Source organism: Ictidomys tridecemlineatus, chromosome X, assembly GCF_052094955.1.
Source record: "Ictidomys tridecemlineatus isolate mIctTri1 chromosome X, mIctTri1.hap1, whole genome shotgun sequence".
NCBI lineage: Eukaryota > Metazoa > Chordata > Mammalia > Rodentia > Sciuridae > Ictidomys > Ictidomys tridecemlineatus.
Genome location: NC_135493.1, coordinates 650638 through 672295, shown reverse-complemented (window position 1 = coordinate 672295; position 21658 = coordinate 650638). Strand labels below are relative to the sequence as shown.

General features: G+C 35.5%; 1 protein-coding gene across 2 annotated transcripts in view; it reads left to right on the top strand.

Annotated features, from left to right (window-relative positions):
- Positions 1-1026, top strand: part of Vbp1 (VHL binding protein 1) — a 34380-nt gene extending 33354 nt beyond the window's left edge. For both annotated transcript variants that reach the window (XM_021721251.3, XM_005342016.5), the window contains one exon: positions 12-1026. In XM_021721251.3, the coding sequence (XP_021576926.2) occupies positions 12-82 (71 nt within the window). In that variant the 3' untranslated portion in view covers positions 83-1026. The remainder of the gene's footprint in view (positions 1-11) is intronic.
- The last annotated feature ends 20632 nt before the right edge of the window (positions 1027-21658 follow it).

The window sequence follows — 21658 nt, the reverse complement described above, 5'->3', positions numbered from 1 at the left end:
AATTCTTGCAGATATGGCCAGGGTTTATAATTGGGATGTAAAGAGAAGAAACAAAGACGATTCTACCAAGAACAAAGCATAATGCTGAAAATTAAAATGTGTTTCAGTTTTTCAAACATGTTATTTTAAATACTCCAGCATTTATCCGTAAAGAGTAACATAACTTTGAATGTTTTTTTTTAACAGCAACTGATCAAAACCTTAAAAATAAACACCATTTTATTTATTTATAAAAATAAAATAAGTTACAAATATTTTATGAAATTACAGTATTTTCTTTTCACACTTCCCAGCAAAATTCATACTGCTTTCATAATTTTGTCTGTCATAAGACAACTCTTAACTGAAATTGGCCGAAAACTGTGAGGTATGCTATGGAGGCTGACTGTTGGGAACTAGCGCAGTTTACTTTTTCTTTATTGATTGATCTTACCTGTACTTGATGTGGTTCGACCACTTTGGAAATAGAAAAGACAGTGTCAGTATATGTAAACTTGTTTTTCTTTAGTACTTGTAGAACTTTTATGGTCCTTTGTTGCCATTGTCTTCTCTAAGTGGGGTTTATATGAGTTATTCTTAAACAATAAGTATCAAGATATTTTGGACTTTTCAGAAAATGGCAATTTGCCTTCCTTCATAGTTGAGACAATACTTTAAAACCCTAAATAAGTGCACAGTGTCTTTGCAATACTAATATAAGGGAGATCTTGGCTGATGTGAAATAATATTACCCATTTCAAAGCTCATGAGCTAAAGTGATTCTGTATTTCATAACAATTCTCCAAAGCATCTTGAATATTTGCAATGATTTAAAAAACTTGTGAGCTTTTTTATTCATGATAATAAAACTGTATATGAATAGTAAAAAGAATCCCTGGGGAAAGCCATTGGTACGGTGGAAAGTACTGGATGATACCGATTCTGGCAAAAACACAAAAATATATTATTCCATCTCCATGTAGTGAAAAGTATACTCGTACAATGTTTTGTACTTGTATTTCATATTATTAAAACAGTGATGTTGAAGCTGTGTCATGATATTTTTTTCATGGATTCTCTTTTATCTTAATCTGTTCAGGTTGCTGGAACAGAATACCATAGACTGGGTGGCTTATCAATAGCAGACATCAATCTTACACATTTCTGAAGACTGGGAAACCCATGATCTAGGTGCTTGCAGATTATGTGTCTAGTGAGGTCTAGTTTCTGGTTCATAGACAGCACCTTTTCATGGTGTCCTCACATGGTGGAAGGGGCCAGGATTCTTTTTTTAATATAAACACTGATCCTATTCATGAGTCCTTATAATCTATGCTCTACCCAAAGGTCCCACATCCTAAATCTATTACCTTGGGAGTTAGGATTTCGACAAAAAAATTTTGGGACTACACAAACACTCATACTATAGCATATTTCTAAAGTTTACATGGATCTTTCCACGTATTTGTGGAGTTTATTTACTTATACATAACTAGCATGTTCCAAGACTTCTTATATTTGTAGAAACAACATAAAATCCCTTTGGAAGAAATATGGATACAGCAATTAAGAGGTTAAGCTGAAAGATACCAGAGTTCCTTGATTCAATTTTTCTTTTTTTTTTTTTAAGAGAGAGAGAGAGAGAGAATTTTTTAGTATTTATTTTTTAGTTTTCGGCAGACACAACATCTTTGTATGTGGTGCTGAGGATCGAACCCGGGTCGCACGCATGCCAGGCGAGCACACTACCGCTTGAGCCAGATCCCCAGCCCCTTGATTCAGTTTTTCTTTCATTATTTTAAACTCTCGTATTTCAGAATTTGAGGTTTGTAAACATCTTGAATTATTGCAAGTGCTATTTTCTCCAAATTTTATTATGGTAAATATATTGGTACAAATTGTCCCTGTTAATATTAGAACAGGAATGATTTTCTGTGAACTTCTTGAAAGTGCATATAGAGCTAAACTAAGTATTTTTAGGTAATGCAAGAAATACAAAGAAATAAAGCTCTTTAGAGATATGAATTACAGGGCAAAAATTAATCATTCAGCAAATATAAATAAACACCCAATATGTATCAATAATGGTATCAGACTCTGCTAGTTAAATTAAAGAAATTTATTTAAATCCTGCCTCTGCTAAATTTTTTGTATTGTAGTGGTTTACATTTTCAGAATAACATAACCTGGCTTAATATTGGTACAGTATACTGAGAATAGATTGGGCAAAAGATTGACTACAAAACTTGGTACTATGTAATGTGTTTTCCATTATAAAACAAAGGTTCATTTGGGAAAATTCAGAAAACAGAAAAAGAAAAGATGTTTAAGTTTCACTTATAGTTCTCCTTAATATTTCTATGTCTTCATTTTTCATATAGATTTTTAAAAATAGGTGAATTGATTTGTCTTTATAATTTTTTTAACATTTATTTTTTAGTTGTAGTTGGACACAATACCTTTATTTTAATGTGGTACTGAGATTTGAACCCAGGACCTCTCACAGTGCTACCGCTGAGCCACAACCCCAGCCCATTGTCTTTATAATTTTATTCATAGTTTCTTCACTTAACATGAAATGTACTTATCATATAATGCTGTTGTATTCACATCATTTTAGTAGTTTTATATTAGTATTCTCATGACTGAGCCATAATAAATTGCCATTCTCTTCTAGTTAGACACTTGGGTTATATATAAAATTTTTATATTATAAGTAAATAATTTAGCAGTTTATGTTTTTATAAACACTTTTTCTTGGGCTGGGGATGTGGCTCAAGCAGTAGCACGCTCGCCTGGCATGCGTGCGGCCCGGGTTCAATCCTCAGCACCACATACAAACAAAGAAAGATGTTGTGCCCGCTGAGAACTAAAAAAAAAAAAAAGAAGAAGAAGAAGAAAAAAAACACTTTTTCTTATATTTAGGATTTTTCCCTGAGTCTGGATTACCAGAAATGTAATTAACGGAGTCAGAGATTTTAGCATTTTGTTACTGACTTAACTAGAGAGTAATTTTAACATAGAGGCTGATGAGCATTTAGGCTGATGAGTATGTTGATAAGTGATTGAAAGACCAGCAGGCAGAAGCTTAAAAAATTGTTTTTATTCTCATTCTAAAAGCTTAGTATCATATTCTTTTGCAGATTTGACAATTTAAAGCAGACACAAATGAAACGAAACTAATGTTTTCTTTCCTCTAGCTGTTGTTTTTATGTAACATTTTTAAAAATTCACATTTTTCCCTCACTTGATTTGTGTTTCCTGACATTCCCTGTTTCCCTTATCTCTCTTCTTACATATAAATGACATGTAGTGATTACATACACAACTGGAACAAAACCCACATCCTTTAGAAACAGCTAATGGCTAAGTACGTTAAGTGCAATCTCTTAATGGATAAATATTATCCTTTCTCTGTATATTTGCCATCTTTATTCCCAAACCTTTGTGATATCTTTAAGGTTGTAACCCATATTTCAAAGATCTGTCTTCCTTTGTTCTAATCCCAAATCCATTTGGTAGCCATGTCTATGCTTGGTGTTAATGTGGGATGGGGTTGTCTCTAAAGACTGCTGATGTGTGTGCAACACCTATCATAGCTGGTTGGGTTCAACTATACAAACTCCCAGGACCTGGAAGGACCACATTTTGTACCAGTTTACTTTGTGAAGGACAGGGAACATGCCGGGGCAACTTAAGTGTACATTGCCTCCATGGGAAATATCACAACAATTCCCACAGACTACATAGAAGCAGGGCAAAAATTAATCATTCAGCAAATATAAATAAACACCCAAAATGTGTCAACTCTAGCTGTAGAGTCTGTAAGGGACTACTCCCCTTTTTAACAGTCCTGTGTTTATAGTGTCTTTGAGTCCTGACCAGGGACAAGGGTAGGAACAAGTAGTACATGCATTCAAAGAGCCCAAGCTGTGGAGCCTAGCAGATATTTATGATCATTTACAGCTCTTTGCACTTTGATGCAGGGCATTCTACCAGAAGCAGGTTTGCTTAGTCATACAGCTGATTTTCAGGGAACTGAGCTAGAAAGCTAAACCAAGGTCAGTTCTATCCCATGTAGGAGAATGGAGATTGGAACATCCCACCTAACCTGTTATGTATTGCATAATCATGGCCCTGTTTTTTTATATTGGTCTGCTTGCATTTTTTGGTTTCTTTTGTAAGGTCCCTTAGCTAATAACTGCCTCTGCAGAAAAGGTAGTAATAGTTTATGTATTTTAAAAGACCAGATGGAGCATTTCTGTCCAGGTTAGGATCAGTACAACCAGTGTCATAGAGTACATAGGCCTGCTAATTAACCATATTTTTGTATGTTAATATTCTTTTCTGTACCTGGGGAGAGCTGCTTACAGGACCAGTTGTGAGATGCTGCCAGTTTGAAATTAGAAATATTTAAAGGATAGAAAAATTGGTTCATGTGTTATGTGCATAGAGCTCATTTTGTTTGGGTGTTAGCAGATTGCCTAGGGTTTTTCTGCATATGAAAACTGAAATTCAGTTAAAGAACATACTTTTGTTTGTGTCCTTCTGACTTGTCTGATGTCAGATATGGTTATAGACACATTAAGCCAAAGGATGGACCTGGTGTTCACAGTATATATGAGCAGTTTGTTTATAAAAAATCATGCTTTAACCCCAACAAGAACTCTACCATTGAGCTGCATCCCCAGTCCCCTAAGATCATGCCTCTTGGCTATGGTTTTCAAACAATTTTGTATTGGGTGATTGTGTGGCAATTTTTTTTGCCTGTGGGGTGCCATGGTTTGAGTGTGTCCTCCAAAGTTTAATGTGGGAAGCTTGATCATCAGTGTGACATTGTTGACATGTAATGGATCCTTTAATGGCTGGAGTCTGAGTTATAAGAAGAATAAGCCTAGTCCCTGAATATCTGGGTTTTTTTTTTTTGTCTTGGTATGTGATTTCTCCCTCTTGCATGTACTTCTGCTATGATGTCATGATCATGCCTTCTGAAGGTAGTTCTCAGGAGAATTTATAAAAGGAGTGAGTCTGGCCCCACCCAGCTTCTCTCTGATCTGATTTGAGAAGTTTTCATTTGCTTGGTTCTTGCTTTTGCTGCCTGCTACAGGAGGTGATAACAACTGAAGGGTGGCCTTTACCAAGGCTGCATTATGCCATTTGAACTTTCAGCCTCCAAAACTCTAAGCTAAATAAACTTCTTTATAAAAATAACTTGTCTCAGGTATTTCATTATGGTAACACAAGCCCACCAATACATTCATATACTTAATTTATTTAATGTGACAACACTAAAATGTACTCTTGGCAGTTTTCAAGTACACAAACTATTAATTATAGTCACCATGATGTACAAATGGATTTCTTGAACTTGTTCCTCCTAAGTGAAAGTTTGTGTCCTTTGGCAAATATCACCCCACTCCCTAGCCCCTACTTAGCTAATGTGAATAATGCTGCAGTGAACATATGACTGTAGGTATCTTTGATGTACTGATTCTGTATCATTTGGATAATATACCCAGTAGCAAGATTGCTGGATTATACGATAGTTCTATTTTTTTAAGGAACTCTATACTGTTTTCCATAATGGCTGTACTAATTTATATTCTCACCACCAACATACAAGGTTTTCTCCATATTCTCACCAACATTTATGTTTCATATTTTTTATAAAGCTACTCTGACAAAAGTGAGGAGGTAAGTCGTGGTTTTGGGTTACGTTTCCCTCATTAGTGGTGTTGAGCCTTTTATCATATACTTGTTGCTCATTTATCTCACTTTTGAGAAATATCTGTTCAGGTTCTTTACCATTTTTTTTTTTTTTTTGGTACCAAGGATTGAACTTGGGTGCTTAACCATTTAGCCACACCCCTAGCCCTTTTCATTTCATTTATTTATTTTGAGATAGGTCTGGCTAAATTGTTGAGACTGACTTTGAACTTGGCAGTCCTCTTACCTCAGCCTCCTGAGCTCAGGGATTGCAGGTATGTGCCACTGCACCTGACTTTTTTGCCTTTTTGGGGTTTTTTTTGGTGGTTGGTGGGGGCGGCTACTGGAGATTGAACTCAGGGGAACTCAACCACTGAGCCACATCCCCAGCCCTGTTTTGTATTTTATTTAGAGACAGGGTCTCACTGAGTTGCTTATCACTTCACTTTTGCTGAGGCTGGCTTTGATCTCATGATCCTCCTGCCTCAGCCTTCCAAACTGCTGGGATTACAGGGGTGCACCATCACGCCTGGCTTCTTTGCCATTTTTAAAATGGATTTTATTATTATTGAGTTGTTCCTTATGTATTTTGGTTATTAACTTCCTATCAGATGTATATTTTGCAAAAATATATTCTATTCCATATTCTTCATTCTGTTAATTGTTTCTTTCACTCTGAAGATTTTTACTTTGATGTAATTCCATTTTGTTATTTTTGCTTTTACAGTATTATGCTTTTGGAGTTCTATCCAAAAAACCAAAAATATTGTCCAAACCATAACACTTTCCCCCGTGCTTTCTTATAGTAATGTTTACGGTTTTTGATCTTACATCTTTAATACATTTTGAACTAAATTTTGTATATGGGAAGATATGAGGTTCTATTTTGATTCTTCTGCATATGGATATCCAGTTTTCCAGCACCATTTATTAAAGAGTTTCCTCTCCTCATTATGTGTTCTTGGTAACTTTGTAAAAAAAAAAATGACTGAAAATAGATGGATTTATTTCTGTGCTCTATTCTGTTTCATTGGTCTATGTGTCTGTGTCTGTTTTGATATTGTGGCTTTATAATTTATTTTAAATCAGGTAGTATGATATTTCTGGCTGTGTTCTTTTTTTCAATTTTTTTAGTTGTAGTTGGACACAGTGTCTTTATTTATTATTTTTTATGTGGTTCTGAGGATCGAACCTAGAGCCTCATGCATGTGAGGCAAGTGCTCTACTACTGAGCTACAACACCAGCCCCCTGGCTGTGTTCTTTATACATAAGATTGCTTTGGCTATTAGGGATTTTTGGTGCTTCTTTATAAACTTTAAGATTATTTTTTTTCTGTTTCAGTGAAAAATGGCATTGGAATTTTAGTAGTGATCATCTTGAATCTGTGTATTGATTTGGGTATGAAGTAGCATTATTAATTCTTCCAACCCATGAATATGGGATATCTTTCTATTGTGTTTTCTTCAATTTCTATAATAGTATTATGTATGTGCATCTTTTACTCCATTGGTTAAATTAATTCCTAGCATATAGAAATGATACTGATTTTGTACTTTGTTTTTGTAACTTATTTTTTTTTAACTTATCAGTTCTAATAGTTTTTGGTGGACTCTTTAGGATTTCTATATGTGAGATCACTTCTCTCCTTTTTTTAATTATAAAATATCTTTTATTTATTTATTTATTTTCATGTGGTGCTGAGGGTCAAACTCAGTGCTTCACGCACACTAGGCAAGTGCTCCACCACTGAGCCACAACCCCAGCCTCATATTTCCCTTTTTTATAAAGACACTAGTCATATTGGATTAGAGGCCCTGTCCTATTTCCTTATGACTTCATCTTAACTAATTACATCTGTAATCATCCTATTTCCAAATAAGGTCACATTTACAGGTACCTAGGCTTAGGAGTTCAATATAACTTTTGGGGAACACAATTCAACCACTAAAAGTAGGTGTAATTTTTCAGAATGTTTATGTTTTAAAACCACACACTTATCATTGTAGTGCATAGCAGAGCCCTCTGCACCCTACTTCCCCTTTTGTTACTATGGATAAACCATCCCTGAAATCTTGTAGAGAAGAAAGATTCTCCCTTTCAACTTGTTTCTCTTGTGGATCTTCAATCTTTCTCTGCTGCATCTTAATCTTTAAAAAGTTTTCTCTTCTGAAATTTCCAGAGGCTGTCATCTTTATGTATCTTCTTCCCTTCAGAGAAACTTCCTTGAAATTGTTATCTGTACTCACCATTCCTTTTTTCCCCATGTTTTTTATGTGATACTCCACAGAAACTGCTCCAGTCAAGGTCTCCAGACCTGCGCATTGTGAAGTCCAATGGTCAGTCTTCATCTATTGTATCGATCAGCAGGATCTGACACTATCAATTGATTGCTCTCTTTCTTTAACACTGGCTGCTTGATTCCTAAGTAGCCTGGTTTTCCTCCCACCTCCCTACTGGCTCCTCAGTTTCATATGTGATTTCACTTATCTCCTTGACCTTTAAATTCTGGTGTTCCTTAAACGTACACCTTGGACCTCTTTCTCATGTATTTGGGGAGCTCGTCCAGTCTTGTGTCAATATTATTTCGGCATTGAGAATGCCCAGATTTTTATCTCTAGTATGGACATCTTGATTTCAGAATTTCAGATTCACATTTGACTGCCTACTTGACATCTTCATCTGCAAAACTTAATATCTCAAATTTAATTTGTTAAAAACTTCTGATTTTTCTTCCTTCTCTTCATCTTAAATTCCATCCAAGCTCTTACATGTTGTTCTTAGTCCATCAGCAAATTCTGACTCTAACTTTATAGCATATCCATAATTTCACTGCCTCTTGTTACCTCCTCAGGCACCATTCTGGTCCAAGTCACCAACATCTCTAATTGGATCACTGCAATAGCCTTCCAATTTGGCTCTCTACTTCAACTCTTGCCCCCATTCAGTCCAGTATAATTATGATCAGATGTCACATGCACTCAAAACTTTTCCATGCCTTCCATCTTAGAGCAAAACCAGAGTCCTTACGATGTTCTGTAAAGAAAGCCTTGTACCCAATCTGGGCCTCGCATTTCCTCTACATGCATCTACATGAACCAGTCCCCTGCTGTCTTATTTACCCCCTGCTAGTCTTTCTCATTCTACTTCAACACACTTGTCTCGGCTGTTTCTGGAACATACCTCCTACTACAGGACTTTTCTACTTATTCTCTTTCATGAAAGTGCTTCTCCAGGAACATACAGATATCTCTACATGGTGTGCTCCTCAACTCTGTTTGGTCTCTACATAAATATAATTTCACATATAAGCTTCGTATGTAAATTTGCAATTATTACTTCTTTCCCCATATGAATGCATGCTAGTGTATTTTCCTTGCTTTACTTCCCCCTTAGTACTTAGCTCTAGGGTATTTTTATACCATCATTTACCAGGGACACCCCTTTCTACTTTGAGTAGTGTCCCATCCCTATTGATAAGCTATGTGGTTAACCTACTTAACCAAATCTGACATGCTATATATTTCATTGATCTTAATTGTTGTGTTTCTCTTGCTGTACAATGTAAGTTCTGATGGTAAGGATTTATGTTCTATTCGTCACCTATTCCTAGTATCTATTAACAGTGCTTGGCATATAGTGACAATTCAAATATTGCATGCATGAATGAAATGTTTAAAAACTGGTTCTATATGATAAAATATGCTTAAATATCTAAAAAGAAGTTTGAATTTGGCCTCTTTATAGAAGCATTTATGAGAACAAATGTCCTTGAAATTGCTGTTGGTGTGGAAAAACAAAACACATTTATGAAACTGTTGGAAGCTAGAATATACACAAAATGTGGAAGTTTAATAGTTGGCCCAAAACATCATCCTGTAGTTCATTGTGTCCCAAGAAAAATTTGAGATTTCTTAAATTCAAAATGAATTCTTTTCTGTTTAGTTTGTCAGTGTCGTATTTGGTGCGGGTGGGGGGCGGTTACCAGGGATTGAACTCAAGGATTGAACTAACTTGCTTGGGGCCTCGCAGTTGCTGAGGCTGGCTTTGAACTCAAAATTCTCCTGCCTTAGCCTCCCGAGCCACTAGGATTGCAGCCACTAGGATTGCCACTGTGCCCTGCTGTCAGTGCCTTCTTGACATAAAATTTATTTTCAGGTTTCAGCTCTATTTCTTCCTCAATAAATTTTTAATACACCTATAATCCCAGCAGTTTAGGAGGCTGAGCCAGGAGGATTAAGAGTTCAAAGCCAGCCTCAGCATAACTCACCGAGACTGTGTCCATAAATAAAATACAAAACAGGGCTGTGGATGTGGTTCAGTGGTCAAGTGCCCCTGAGTTCAATCCCCAGCACTCCCCCAAAAAAAGTTTTTTTAAATTTGAAGAGCTTGTGTTTTCATAATAAAATCAAATTTACAATAGATACAGTTATGAAACAGTGTGATATCTCTTCTAATATAAAAATCTTTATCTTCCACCAGTGTCCCCAATCTAGAGACCTCTGAATATTGCTTAATGAGGTGAGAAAATTTCTACAAATTGATATTTGGATCAGGTATTAATAGGTATTGAATAGAAATTTGCTTAAAAGTTGAGAAAGGAAAAAGCATTTTATGGCTTAGAGAAATATGTAGATACGCATTGCCTCAAGCTGTGAGAGAAAATTACACTTTTAGCAAGAAGTAAGTATACCAGTCTCTTCTGTGATCATATTAATATTCATCATGTACAGTGATTGTGTTGTTTACAGAAGTGAGTTTGAGAATTCTTTATATATTCTAGATATAAGAATTTTATTAGATTTTGCAAATCCTTTTTTCTAGGACAGTGGTTTGACTTCATTTTCTGAGCAGTCATTTGAGAAACAAGTTTTCAATTTTGGTAATTTTTTTCATTTAAAAAACTCTTTTTTTTTTTTAGTTGTTGATGAACCTTTATTCATTTATTTTTATGTGGTGCTGAGAATCAAACCCAGTCCCTCACACATGCTAGGCAAGCACTCTACCACTGAGCCACAACCCCAGCCCCTGTCTTGGTTTTTATCCTATCCTAAATTTCTATTTGGTTTCTTCTAGAAATTTTAGTTTTAGCTCTCACATTTAGTTCTACATTCTATTTTTACTTAATTTTTGTGTATGGTGTAAGGCAAGAGTTGAAGTTCATTTATTTGCATATGCATGCCCAGTTCTTTCAGTACAACTTGTTAAAAATGTTATCCTTTCTCCATGAAATCACTTGGTACCTTTGTCAAGAATAAACTGATAAATGAAATTAATTGGCTAAAATTTGACTTGTAGGTAGCATGAAGGAAGTACAGTCCCCTGTCTCCCCCACTGAATGTAGCTATAAAACCTAAATGGAATGCATGGAACAGTTATTTTTGCACACTGAAAGGAAATATCAGTAGGCCAGCAGGAAAGAAAATAAAAAAACAGAATTCAAAGTTATGCTGTGAGCTTGACGTTGTTTTCCATCTAATCTTGCCACATGGCTCCTAAGGTACAGCACAGCAGAATAATGAAAGCCCCCAGGTTTCTTCCTGGAACACAAAAGGGTAGCCCCCGGGAAAATGGAAAGTACCAGGGGGTAGGGAACATGTAGGGGAAAGACTTCTAGAAAGCCACTCAATAGTGTTGATTATGAACGCCCAGATCTCCCTCCAAGTTGCATGTCCTTGGATATGTTGTTCCTAGATTCTCAGAAGTGCAAAAGGATAGACCATGGTTCAATTCCAAAACTAGCCACTGGTTGGTGCACGAACACAGGAAAGCTTTCAAAGATGAATTGACACTAGAACCATAGCCCACAGAGAGCTGGTCAGAATGTGTGACTTGAATTTACCCAGGCTAATTGCCTGCTAAAATGAAAATATCAATACATTATCCATAGAATTTAATCAAGACTTATAATCTTATAACATGAATATATATAATATTCTGTTACAACCTGTAATCCTAGTGACTAGGGAGGATGAGACAATAGGATCACAAGTTGGAGCCTAGTCTCAGCAATTTAATGAGACCCTAAGCAACTTAGCTAAGACAGCAAGGTCCTGTCTCAGTCAAAACAAAACGGGGTTGGGGATGTAGCTCAGTGGTAGAACAACCCTGGGTTCAATCCCCAACTCTGAAAAAAAATATTACTTGGCATATGAAGAACCAAGGAAATATTAATTCATTCAAACAAAAAGAACAAAATGTAACTTTATGTGTATAACAAACAAATTAGAATACAGAAAAAGTAAAATTGATAAAACCAATAGCTGGTTAAAACAAAAAAACCTGTCACAATTTTGAATAATAAGAACAGAAAATGTAAATGGACAGCATGATAAATGAGATACTGATACAGAGATGTTAAAATTCTATATTCTATACTGATAAAGAGATGTTAAAACTCTACCAAATGCAACTATATGCCAATACATTTGAAGATCTACAAGGAAAATATAAATCACCAAAATTTTCTCATGAGGATGTATGTGTTAATTTACCTAGACTGTGTGATGCTCTGCTAGTTACTTTCTATCCTGGTGGCCACATATTCACTGCAGATCAAGGGTGGATCTGACCCATGTTGACATTAATCTGGAATTTAAGTTAATAAAATAAGTCTTTAGTTGGGACATTGTCCATTGTATGTTTAAGCCTACATCATGAGAGGGAAACATAATCCTACTCCAGGGAAGGGCAATGAATGTGTAAATAACAGAACAGTTCATATCTTATGGTTGAAAGCTGAATTCATAAATTTGGTTCCCAGCAAATGTATATGTATTCATATATGAGCATAAGAAAGTAATGTCTGATTCTTTCTATTGTCTTTCATATTCCCTCCCCCCCCCCCGACATTCCCCTGTCCAGTTGTGTGAACCTCCACTCCCACCCCCCATTGTGTATTAGCATCCACATATCAGAGAGAACATTCAGACTTTGGTTGTTTGGGACTGTTTTTTTTCATTTAGCATGATAGTCTCCAGTTCCATCCATTCACTGAAAAATGCTATAATTTCATTCTTCTTTTTTTTAAAAAAAATATTTATTTATTTATTTTTATTTTTTGGCGGACACAACATCTTTGTTTGTATGTGGTGCTGAGGATCGAACCCGGGCCGCATGCATGCCAGGTGAGCACGCTACCGCTTGAGCCACATCCCCAGCCCTTCATTCTTCTTTATGGATGAGTAATATTCCATTGTGTATATGTACCACATTTTCTTTATCCATTCATCTGTTGAAGAGCACTTAGGTTGGTTCCATAGCTTTGCTATTGTGAATTGAGCTTCTTTGAACATTGATGTGGCCGCATCACTATAGTATGCTGATTTTAAGCTGGACCACAGAGTTTATGAGGGGATTTTATCAAACTTTCAAGAAACACCACTTTTGTGTTATTTAAACTATTCTAAGACATACAAAAAGATTGATTCCAAATAATTCATGATTTCATGAGGCAAGCATAACCATGGTGTCAAAACTGGATCAAAAGACACACAAGATCAACTTTCAATGTGTTTCTCACTGAAAGTTGGTCCTTTAGAATGCTCTGGAAAATATAGGTTATTTTGTTACATAAATTGAGGAAATGTATAAAATTGCCTCCCCATGGAGTGCTTGAATATATAATAGAGTAGTTGTATAGAGTACTATTTTGTTTGTTAAGTCCACAATTTTCCAAATTTATTTGACTATAGATGCCACACACCCACAGATTATTCTTAATGCCCATGGGATATATTTCTGGAAATATGGTAATGAATATAAATGCAAATATTCCAAACAAAATATCATAAATAAAATTGTGTACTATTTTTAAAAATACCATGAACAAGTATAGTTTAAGAATGTGAAGAAACATGGTTAAACATAAGTGGATTTACTAATTAATTAGTTACATTAATAGATTAAAGGAAGAAAACTAATTGATTTTTATAATGGGTACCACAAGGATATTTGAAAAAACTCAACATATATTCTTTCTAAAAACCACTTAGTAAAATCATAAGGCAGTAAAAAATTTGATAGCTTAATAAAGGTAATTTAAGTTTGTCATTATTTGTAGATTTTGATGTCTTCCTGCAAAGCCGAAGAGACCAATTGGAAAACTTTGAAATAATAAGGGAGTTTATTAAGGTGTTTGGTCATAAGATATAAATATAATCAAACCTTCAGATTTCCAACACATTAGAAATGAACAATTATGATATGTCATAAGAAAAAGAACTCATTAAAACAATAGCAGAAGATATAAATGCCCAGAAATAAACAGAAAATGACTAAACTTGTGAGAAAACCCATAAAAAGTGAATGATGGATATGAAGGATTAGAATATTGGGATGACATATTCTTATGGGGATATTGTAAAGATACTTGTTCATGTCCTAGTATTATTGTCAGTGTATTAGTGCAATTTCAATCAAAATGCCAACCCTACTTCAGGGGAAACCTGATACATTTATTCTCAAGTTCTAATATACTGTGTGAGAATAGTAAAGACACATTTGAAGAGGAAAAAAATAGAAACATACTGTAGAGTTATCATAAGTAAAAGAATGTGGTACTAGTAGAAAAAAATAGATTAATGAACTAAAAAAACTTGAGTCCCAAAATATTAATGAATATATGACAATTTAATATTTGAAGAGGGTGTAATTTCCAATAATTAAAGAATGGAGTATTTTACAGATGGACATTGACAAATTGGGGAATTGCCATTTGGGAAAAATAGCTATTATTCCTATCACTACATCCTATACATAAATCCCAATTCCATTGTAGGAAATCATAGGAAAATGGTTTCTAGATTTTGGGCAGACAAGGCCTATCTAAGCCTAACATCATTGCCACAAAACATGAAGACAACATACTGGACAAGAAAGATAAGGTACATGCTACAAAAATCAAAAGATAGAAAATTTTATCCAATGAAAATTCAGCCTTCCTCACCCAGTGTCCTCCAGTCACTCAGTTCCCCAACTATGAGACAGACTCTTTTCAGTTTCTTGTTGACAATAAGATTTGATCACTAAATATTAAAGGCTTCTTCATTATCAAACACCAAAAAGTTTAGAAAGTCAGGGAAACCTGAAAAAAATATTTGTAATATATGTGATGGATAAATAACTGATTTCCACATATAAGATCTTACTAATAAATAAGAAAAAGGTCAGCACCCTTTTATTAGGACTACTTTCAGCTTCAAGCAACAGAAAAACAACTAAAGATATGTACCTTTAAGAATATTTGATATTGACCTCTCAGATTTGCAAAAAGGATAGCCAGGCATGGTGGCACACACCTGTAAGCTCAGTAGCTCGGGAGGCTGAGGCAGGAGGATCATGAGTTCAAAGTCAGCCTCAGCAAAGTGAGGCCCTAAGTAACTCAGTGAGACCGTGTCTCTAAATAAAATACAAAATAGGGCTGGGGATGTGGCTCAGTGGTCGAGTGCCCCTGAGTTCAATCCCCAGTACCAAAACCCCCCACAGATTTGCCAAGAGTTAAAAATTGGTAATAATACCTAGTGTGGACATTGTCATACACTATTCATGGATGTTCAGTAAAAGTTTTCTGAAGAGCAATCTAATCAATTATATCAAAATTTAAATGCCTAGTTTTCAATGTGAATTAAGATTTTTGACTTGAGTACATAATTAGTCAATTACACAAACATATATGTATAATAAAATTGCTAAAGCAATTTATAACAGCAAAAATATTGCATACAACCTAATGAGGATTGATTAAATAACATTGAATATACATACACTGGAATGCTATTGTATTAGGAGACTTTTAGCTACAAGTGGAAAAATATCACAAACTAACGGCATTTATTGAGTCATATTATGAGGAGTCTTTTTCCCCAATAGAAAAAAAATATTGAATTTTATTATAGTACAATTTGAAAACCTCCTTTCTCAAGAAGAGTCATAAGAGAAATGTCTATTTTATTAAAATTCCAGATTAATAAGAACATTTAAATTGGTATCAGTAAGAGCTTTGACATGTTCAAAAAGAGTTGCTATTGCTTCTCTGTCAGCAAGTAGCTGCCATTGCTCTGTATATCATTAAATAGCCCATTTCCACTTCGCATTAAAAAGAAAATGAGGCATGGGGAATGTTACACGTTTTTTGACTTCATTGATCTTGATGGATAGAGAAGTATCTAAGTATTGGAGTATAAAGACACAACTGTAAGTATTTGAAGTGGCATAGGTAGTATTCTTAGTAAATAGTAGAAGCCAATAATTTGATCTTCCTTGGATAGATAAATAAAGCTGCAGGCTGTGATGGCTTACTTTGTTCAACAGTGCATGAGATAGGCAATATTCCTTGTCTTGGGGATATTTACAGGATAAATATTAGTGAAGTTTTAAAAATAATCTTCCCTTATGAAACCTGAGTTTAGATGCTGTAGTCAGTTGTGGAGTATAAACACATTCTCTCTCTCTCTCTCTCTCTCTCTCTCTCTCTCTCTCTCTCTCTCTCTCTCTCACACACACACACACACACACACAGACACACAGACACACACACACACACACACACACACACACTGTCCCATGTTGGTTATAGGACATCCATATCCCAGAAATATCTCATTGGGAAGCAAATACCTATCACCAATTGTCAGATTGTCAGCACTTTTCAGTTGACTTGAAATAAGTGAGAATATGGTAGACTTTATGGCCTATTTGTGCATTGTACTCAAAGTCACAGCAACAGGAGATGAACTATAGCTAGATTCCAGAGAGACTTCATGACACCAGACCTGAGGCAACAGACTCAAGATACAGAAACGAAAACAGGAGTGTTATATAAAGTGCCTTCAGTGTAGTTAAATCTGTTGCTTAATGATATCACCAAGGATCAAATTTTCTTTCATCTCTGTGCTGCCATCTTCATCTTCAGTATGTCAACTAACTGTCCTCCTGAAGGTGTCCAATAAATTTGTAAGATACTGATTGACTTTGGTTATATAATGATTAGCAAAAACAGATATAGCCCTTGTCCTTGTATATTTACAAAAATATACTCTATGTGAAAAAAGTAACAGCACAGTGTGTTACATGATATGGTTACAGGGCTGGGATAGTTTTTAACATACCAAGCTCCAATCTTCTAGGTGCTCTTTCTGTTAGATAAGGCTTCCTGTAAATTTCAGTCGTCACAATTTATTGTCTTTTCCCTGCTTACCCATTCATGACTAGTTACCTAACATTCCTCTCCTAACAACTTGTGTCCCTCAATTATTTTAGGATATTTGGACATTGACTGGATCTGGCTGCTTCCTGCTAAGAGAGGGTAAAGTTGAGGGAAGTCACCCAAAGTCCTTGTTCTATATCAGGTGGGACGTGGACAGTTAAGGGCATTCAGCTTCAGAGCAGTCCAGAGGTCCACAGTGGCAGATGGCAGGTGACTGGATGAGGCATGCATAGAGAAGGGATCATGTTAAGACAACAATAAAGACAGCAAAACATTACTGTTTTTGTAAACTATTAGCATAAAAGCAATTAGTATTACCAGTCCATCTCTGAAAACCATGAAGACAGCAACTCATTAAAGCTTAAGGTAGGGTCCAACATGCCAATGATTTGTTAGTGGAAGCCATATAGGGCTTTAGAAACATGAGCAGAGTTTTTAGAAACACACATTTAGTTTTTATAATGGTACAGGTGTCCTTTTAAGTTATAGATAAGATATCTAATGCTATCTAATTTTGTAAAACAGATTTCTTATTAGTGTTACCTCTGTGTTTAATAGAGGGATCCCTTTAGTGTGTCACTTAGGGCTCTCTTGGTAAAGTAAATTAGGGCTTATATATGCCACATTACATCTTTTAGGCCAATATGAGGTGTAAATATTGGGGCTATATAATGATACCAGTGAAAAACAGATCAAGTGTACCCGGGTAGGATGTGAGGAAGAGTTGTGGTCTGTAACATTGGACTTAAAATTAATGCAGGACAAACTTGTGACACTGGTAGTGTCTTTTGTGATAGTGATTTTCAGGCACTCCTCTATAAGAATCTTTCCTTTTTAGGCTCCTCCTGTCTTTACTTACTTTTGGTAGGACTGACACAAGTGTACATTTCAAGTTTATAAGAACCATTATTTTATCTTTTAAATGTCCATGTAAGGCTGTGCTTTGGTTATACTCTCCTGCCAGGTGTTTAAGATCAAGTTGGTCAAAATTGACTTCTTTCCATCCACTGTTAGAGTCAGCTGAGATTTGTCAGGGATCACTCTTGGGAACTTGTGAAAAGCCTCTTGGCTCCTTTACCATTTCCTCTACCTGTTGTGTCATCTGCCAGGATGGCTCAGGGTCTTGCTGACCACGTGTGGCTTCCTTTTGAAGCATCAGGGATATTTCTCTTTCCAATGGCCCCATCCCCTTGCAGAATGTGTCCTGGTTGGTTTCCTGTTCTCTAGGGTCATCTCAATCCCCCTGTTGGGGAGGTCAGATGACTCACTGGAGTTTCACGGCCCTGAGAAGGGTGCTGTCCTCCTTTGGATTCTGGCTGATCTTAGAGGTACAGGGGCAAAATATTGCCTGCTTTTTCCTTGGCTCTTTTACTTCCTTAACTTTGGTCTCCAAGTTTTGGTTTTAAATATACCCAGCAGGTCAGTATCACCAGTCTTGAAGTAGGGATACTGGGTTTTAACTTCAATAGCTATAATTTTATAATTACCCCTTCCATTTAATTGGCGTCAGCATTAGTACTGTTCCTGTAATCTCATTTGTCCTGTGGGTGATGGCTAATTGTCTCAAATAAACTCAGGTTGTCCTATTAGAAGTAGTACTTCTGCCAGACTCTAACAGGAAATGTTTAAAAAGTTTTACAAAGAAAATACAAAATGAGGGCTGGAGATGTGGCTGAAGTGGTAGCGTGCTCTCCCGGCATGCATGTGGCCTGGGTTCGATTCTCAGCACCACATACAAACAAAGATGTTGTGTCTGCCGAAAACTAAAAAATAAATATTAAAAAATTCTCTCTCTCTCTCTCTCTCTCTCTCTCTCTCTTTCTCTCTCTCTCTCTCTCTCTCTCTCTCTCTCTCTCTCTCTGTGTCTCTCTCTCTCTCTCTCTTTTTAAAATAAGAAAATACAAAATGAGGGCTGAGGTTGTTGTTCAGTGGTAGTCTGCTTGCCTAGAATACATAAGGAACTGGATTCAATCCTCAGCACTGCATAAAAATAAAATAAAGATATTGTGTCCACCTAAAACTAAAAAATAAATATTTTAGAAAATTCAAAATGAAATTAACCAGAGTAAAAACATCATTTGTATAATAGCTTCAAACTAAAAAACAATTTCTATAATAACACTAAGGTACCCAATCACATATGAAACCCTTTATAAGTTTATTTTCTTTTAAAACTCTTAAGAAACCTACATACCTTTCACAATTTGCCAAAACCTTTACTTAACTTTTGTTTCATACCCCCTGTTTATTTTGAGATTATAGTAATCTTTACAACAAAAAAGATCTCTTTTGAACACAACTTTAAGTAACTTTAATTCTAGCGCACTTTGGAGCCATCTTGACATGGAGGGTGAGGGCCAGAGTCTTATCTCAGGTAAGTCTGCCCTTTTGACAAATATTAAGTGTTTTATTTCCAAAGTTCACTTTTGCCCCCTTTTAAATATCAATCTACAGAGTTCTTGTGTATTGTTTCCTGAGTCTATGTGAATATCAGTTAACATAATACAACATTACAACGGAAACATGAATCAAATAGAGAGGCTAAGAGAGTGATTAATTTTGCAAATTAACTTAGGCTAAGAGAGTAATTAACTTTGCAAATTAATCAGATGTCTCCCATAACAAATTCAATTATGTAAAATCTATTTTACCCAATTTTAACTGTGAATTTTATGTTACTCATGAAAACCAAGATCAGACAAGCCTAGTTAACATGTTAAGCCATCTTTATCCTGCCAATGAAAAATCCTAAAAGCAGTGGACATTACACTTTAAACATTTTATAGAAACCAACACTTTCTTAATTTACTAACCACCTAGAAAACCATGTGAGTTAATAATTTTAAAGATATCTTTACTATTATCTACTTAACCAATTTAAATTGACCTTTTTGTTAAAGGTTTAAGTCATGTGAACTAAAAGGCGTTTGGATCCATTCTTCCTTTCTTTTCTAAAATAAAATATGATCACTCATTCATCTATAAGCCAATTTTGGTGCTATGTGAATAAAATATGTGGAGATACAACATATTATACACAGGTGTCTACAAATATATATATAAACAAAAAAGGAACAAAACTTTTACAGCTTTTTATCAGATATTAGATTCCCAAAGGTAGGATGAAAAAGAGCTACAGATGTTTATTACAAACATCTCTATCAGATTAACTCTTTTGATTAAAATAGCCTGTCACAATTTGTCTTGTGTGACACAGTGAGCAATAGATTATAGAATAGATGACATAGACCTGGGTGAGGCCTGTGCAGTTGGGGATGGCTGAGGCAGAGTCTACCAATCAGGTGTGGACACTGAATAATTGTTCAGGTGGCCACTTGTCCATCTATAAGGTAGATACATGTCAGTGATTATCACTGTTTATTCTCCTTTTTAGGACCTTCTACAGGGGACAATCTCTTTCCAGTGCATTTGAGAGTAAACTCTTGAATAATTGACCTCTGAATCAAAATGGCAATTAAAAACAGAGGGCTCAAAAACTCCAGTTTGGAAAAAAATAAAAACAAGACCAATGATAAAAATACATTAATTTAAATGTGCACAACCAAAGGTGAATTCGCAAGAAAAACCTTGAGCTCAAAAAAGACAGAGGAGGCTGGGGTTGTGGCTCAGGGGTGCACTTTTGGATCAGATTGGAGTAAGCCCAGATATTTAAAGAATGTGGGAGCACATAAGGTCTAGGAAGAAGATAGAACTCAGGAAAAGTTTCCAAGAAAAAGAAAACTTGTACATATAGGATCTTTCCATTCTCCTTCCCTATGCCCATCTGGAGAGAAGAGAAAATCTCACAGGTAGTACAGTATCCCTGACATTTCTGGGCTTGTTTTGGGAAAATGCCTTTATTGTCCCTAAAGGAAAATGTAGACTTCTTAAACATCCTCAAAATGTCTGGGACCTGGTGCAGTCAGCCTTTCTAGATCTCTTACCCTCTGTCACTCCATTTCTCTAGCATTTAGGGAGCAATTTACTGTGCAAGCAGAACCCAGAGTACAAGAAAAGAGAAAACAGCCATTTGTGTTCCACAGTGACTTGGATTTTAAAGTGGCACTTGTTTTTTCCTGATATCAAACCGATTTTGGACAGTTGCTTACATAGCTTACATTCCAGATACCACAGATATATATATCTGTGGCATCTGGAATATATATATATATATATATATATATATATATATATATATATATATATATATATATATATGAGATAGGTAGCTAAGCAGCAAGGAAACCTGCCATTTTGAACATGAGAGGCAAAGAGCATTAAATAAGGCACCCTGACCCAGAGATGGAGGGTATATCTTTACTTAGACACGAATTAGAGTTCCCACTGATTTGAGCCTTGAGTGAAGTCCTAAGATGTTCTCTAAAGGCTGTGGCATCTGAGTTCCAATCAAGAGATATTTGGGTCTTTACCAGAGTGTACTCTAGCCAAAAATCCATGTATTATCTAAAGATCTTTTCTCTAGTCACCAAAATCTGAGGTGATGAAAGTAACCAGAAAAGAATTGGGGTAACTGATTATAACCTGGCAGAAACACCAAATGTTAAGGCTGGAGAGGTTTTAACATACCAAACCTTCATTGTCCAGGTGCTTTTCTGTCAGATAATGCTCCCTGTGGCTATCCATTTTTTTTCCCTGTTCACCCATTAGTGACTAACTATCTAATAATTCATTTATGAAAAATATTTTTAGATGTATTATTTGTTTCTTTTTTGTTTTTATTTTTTTTTTGTTTTCTCTTTTTCTGGGTG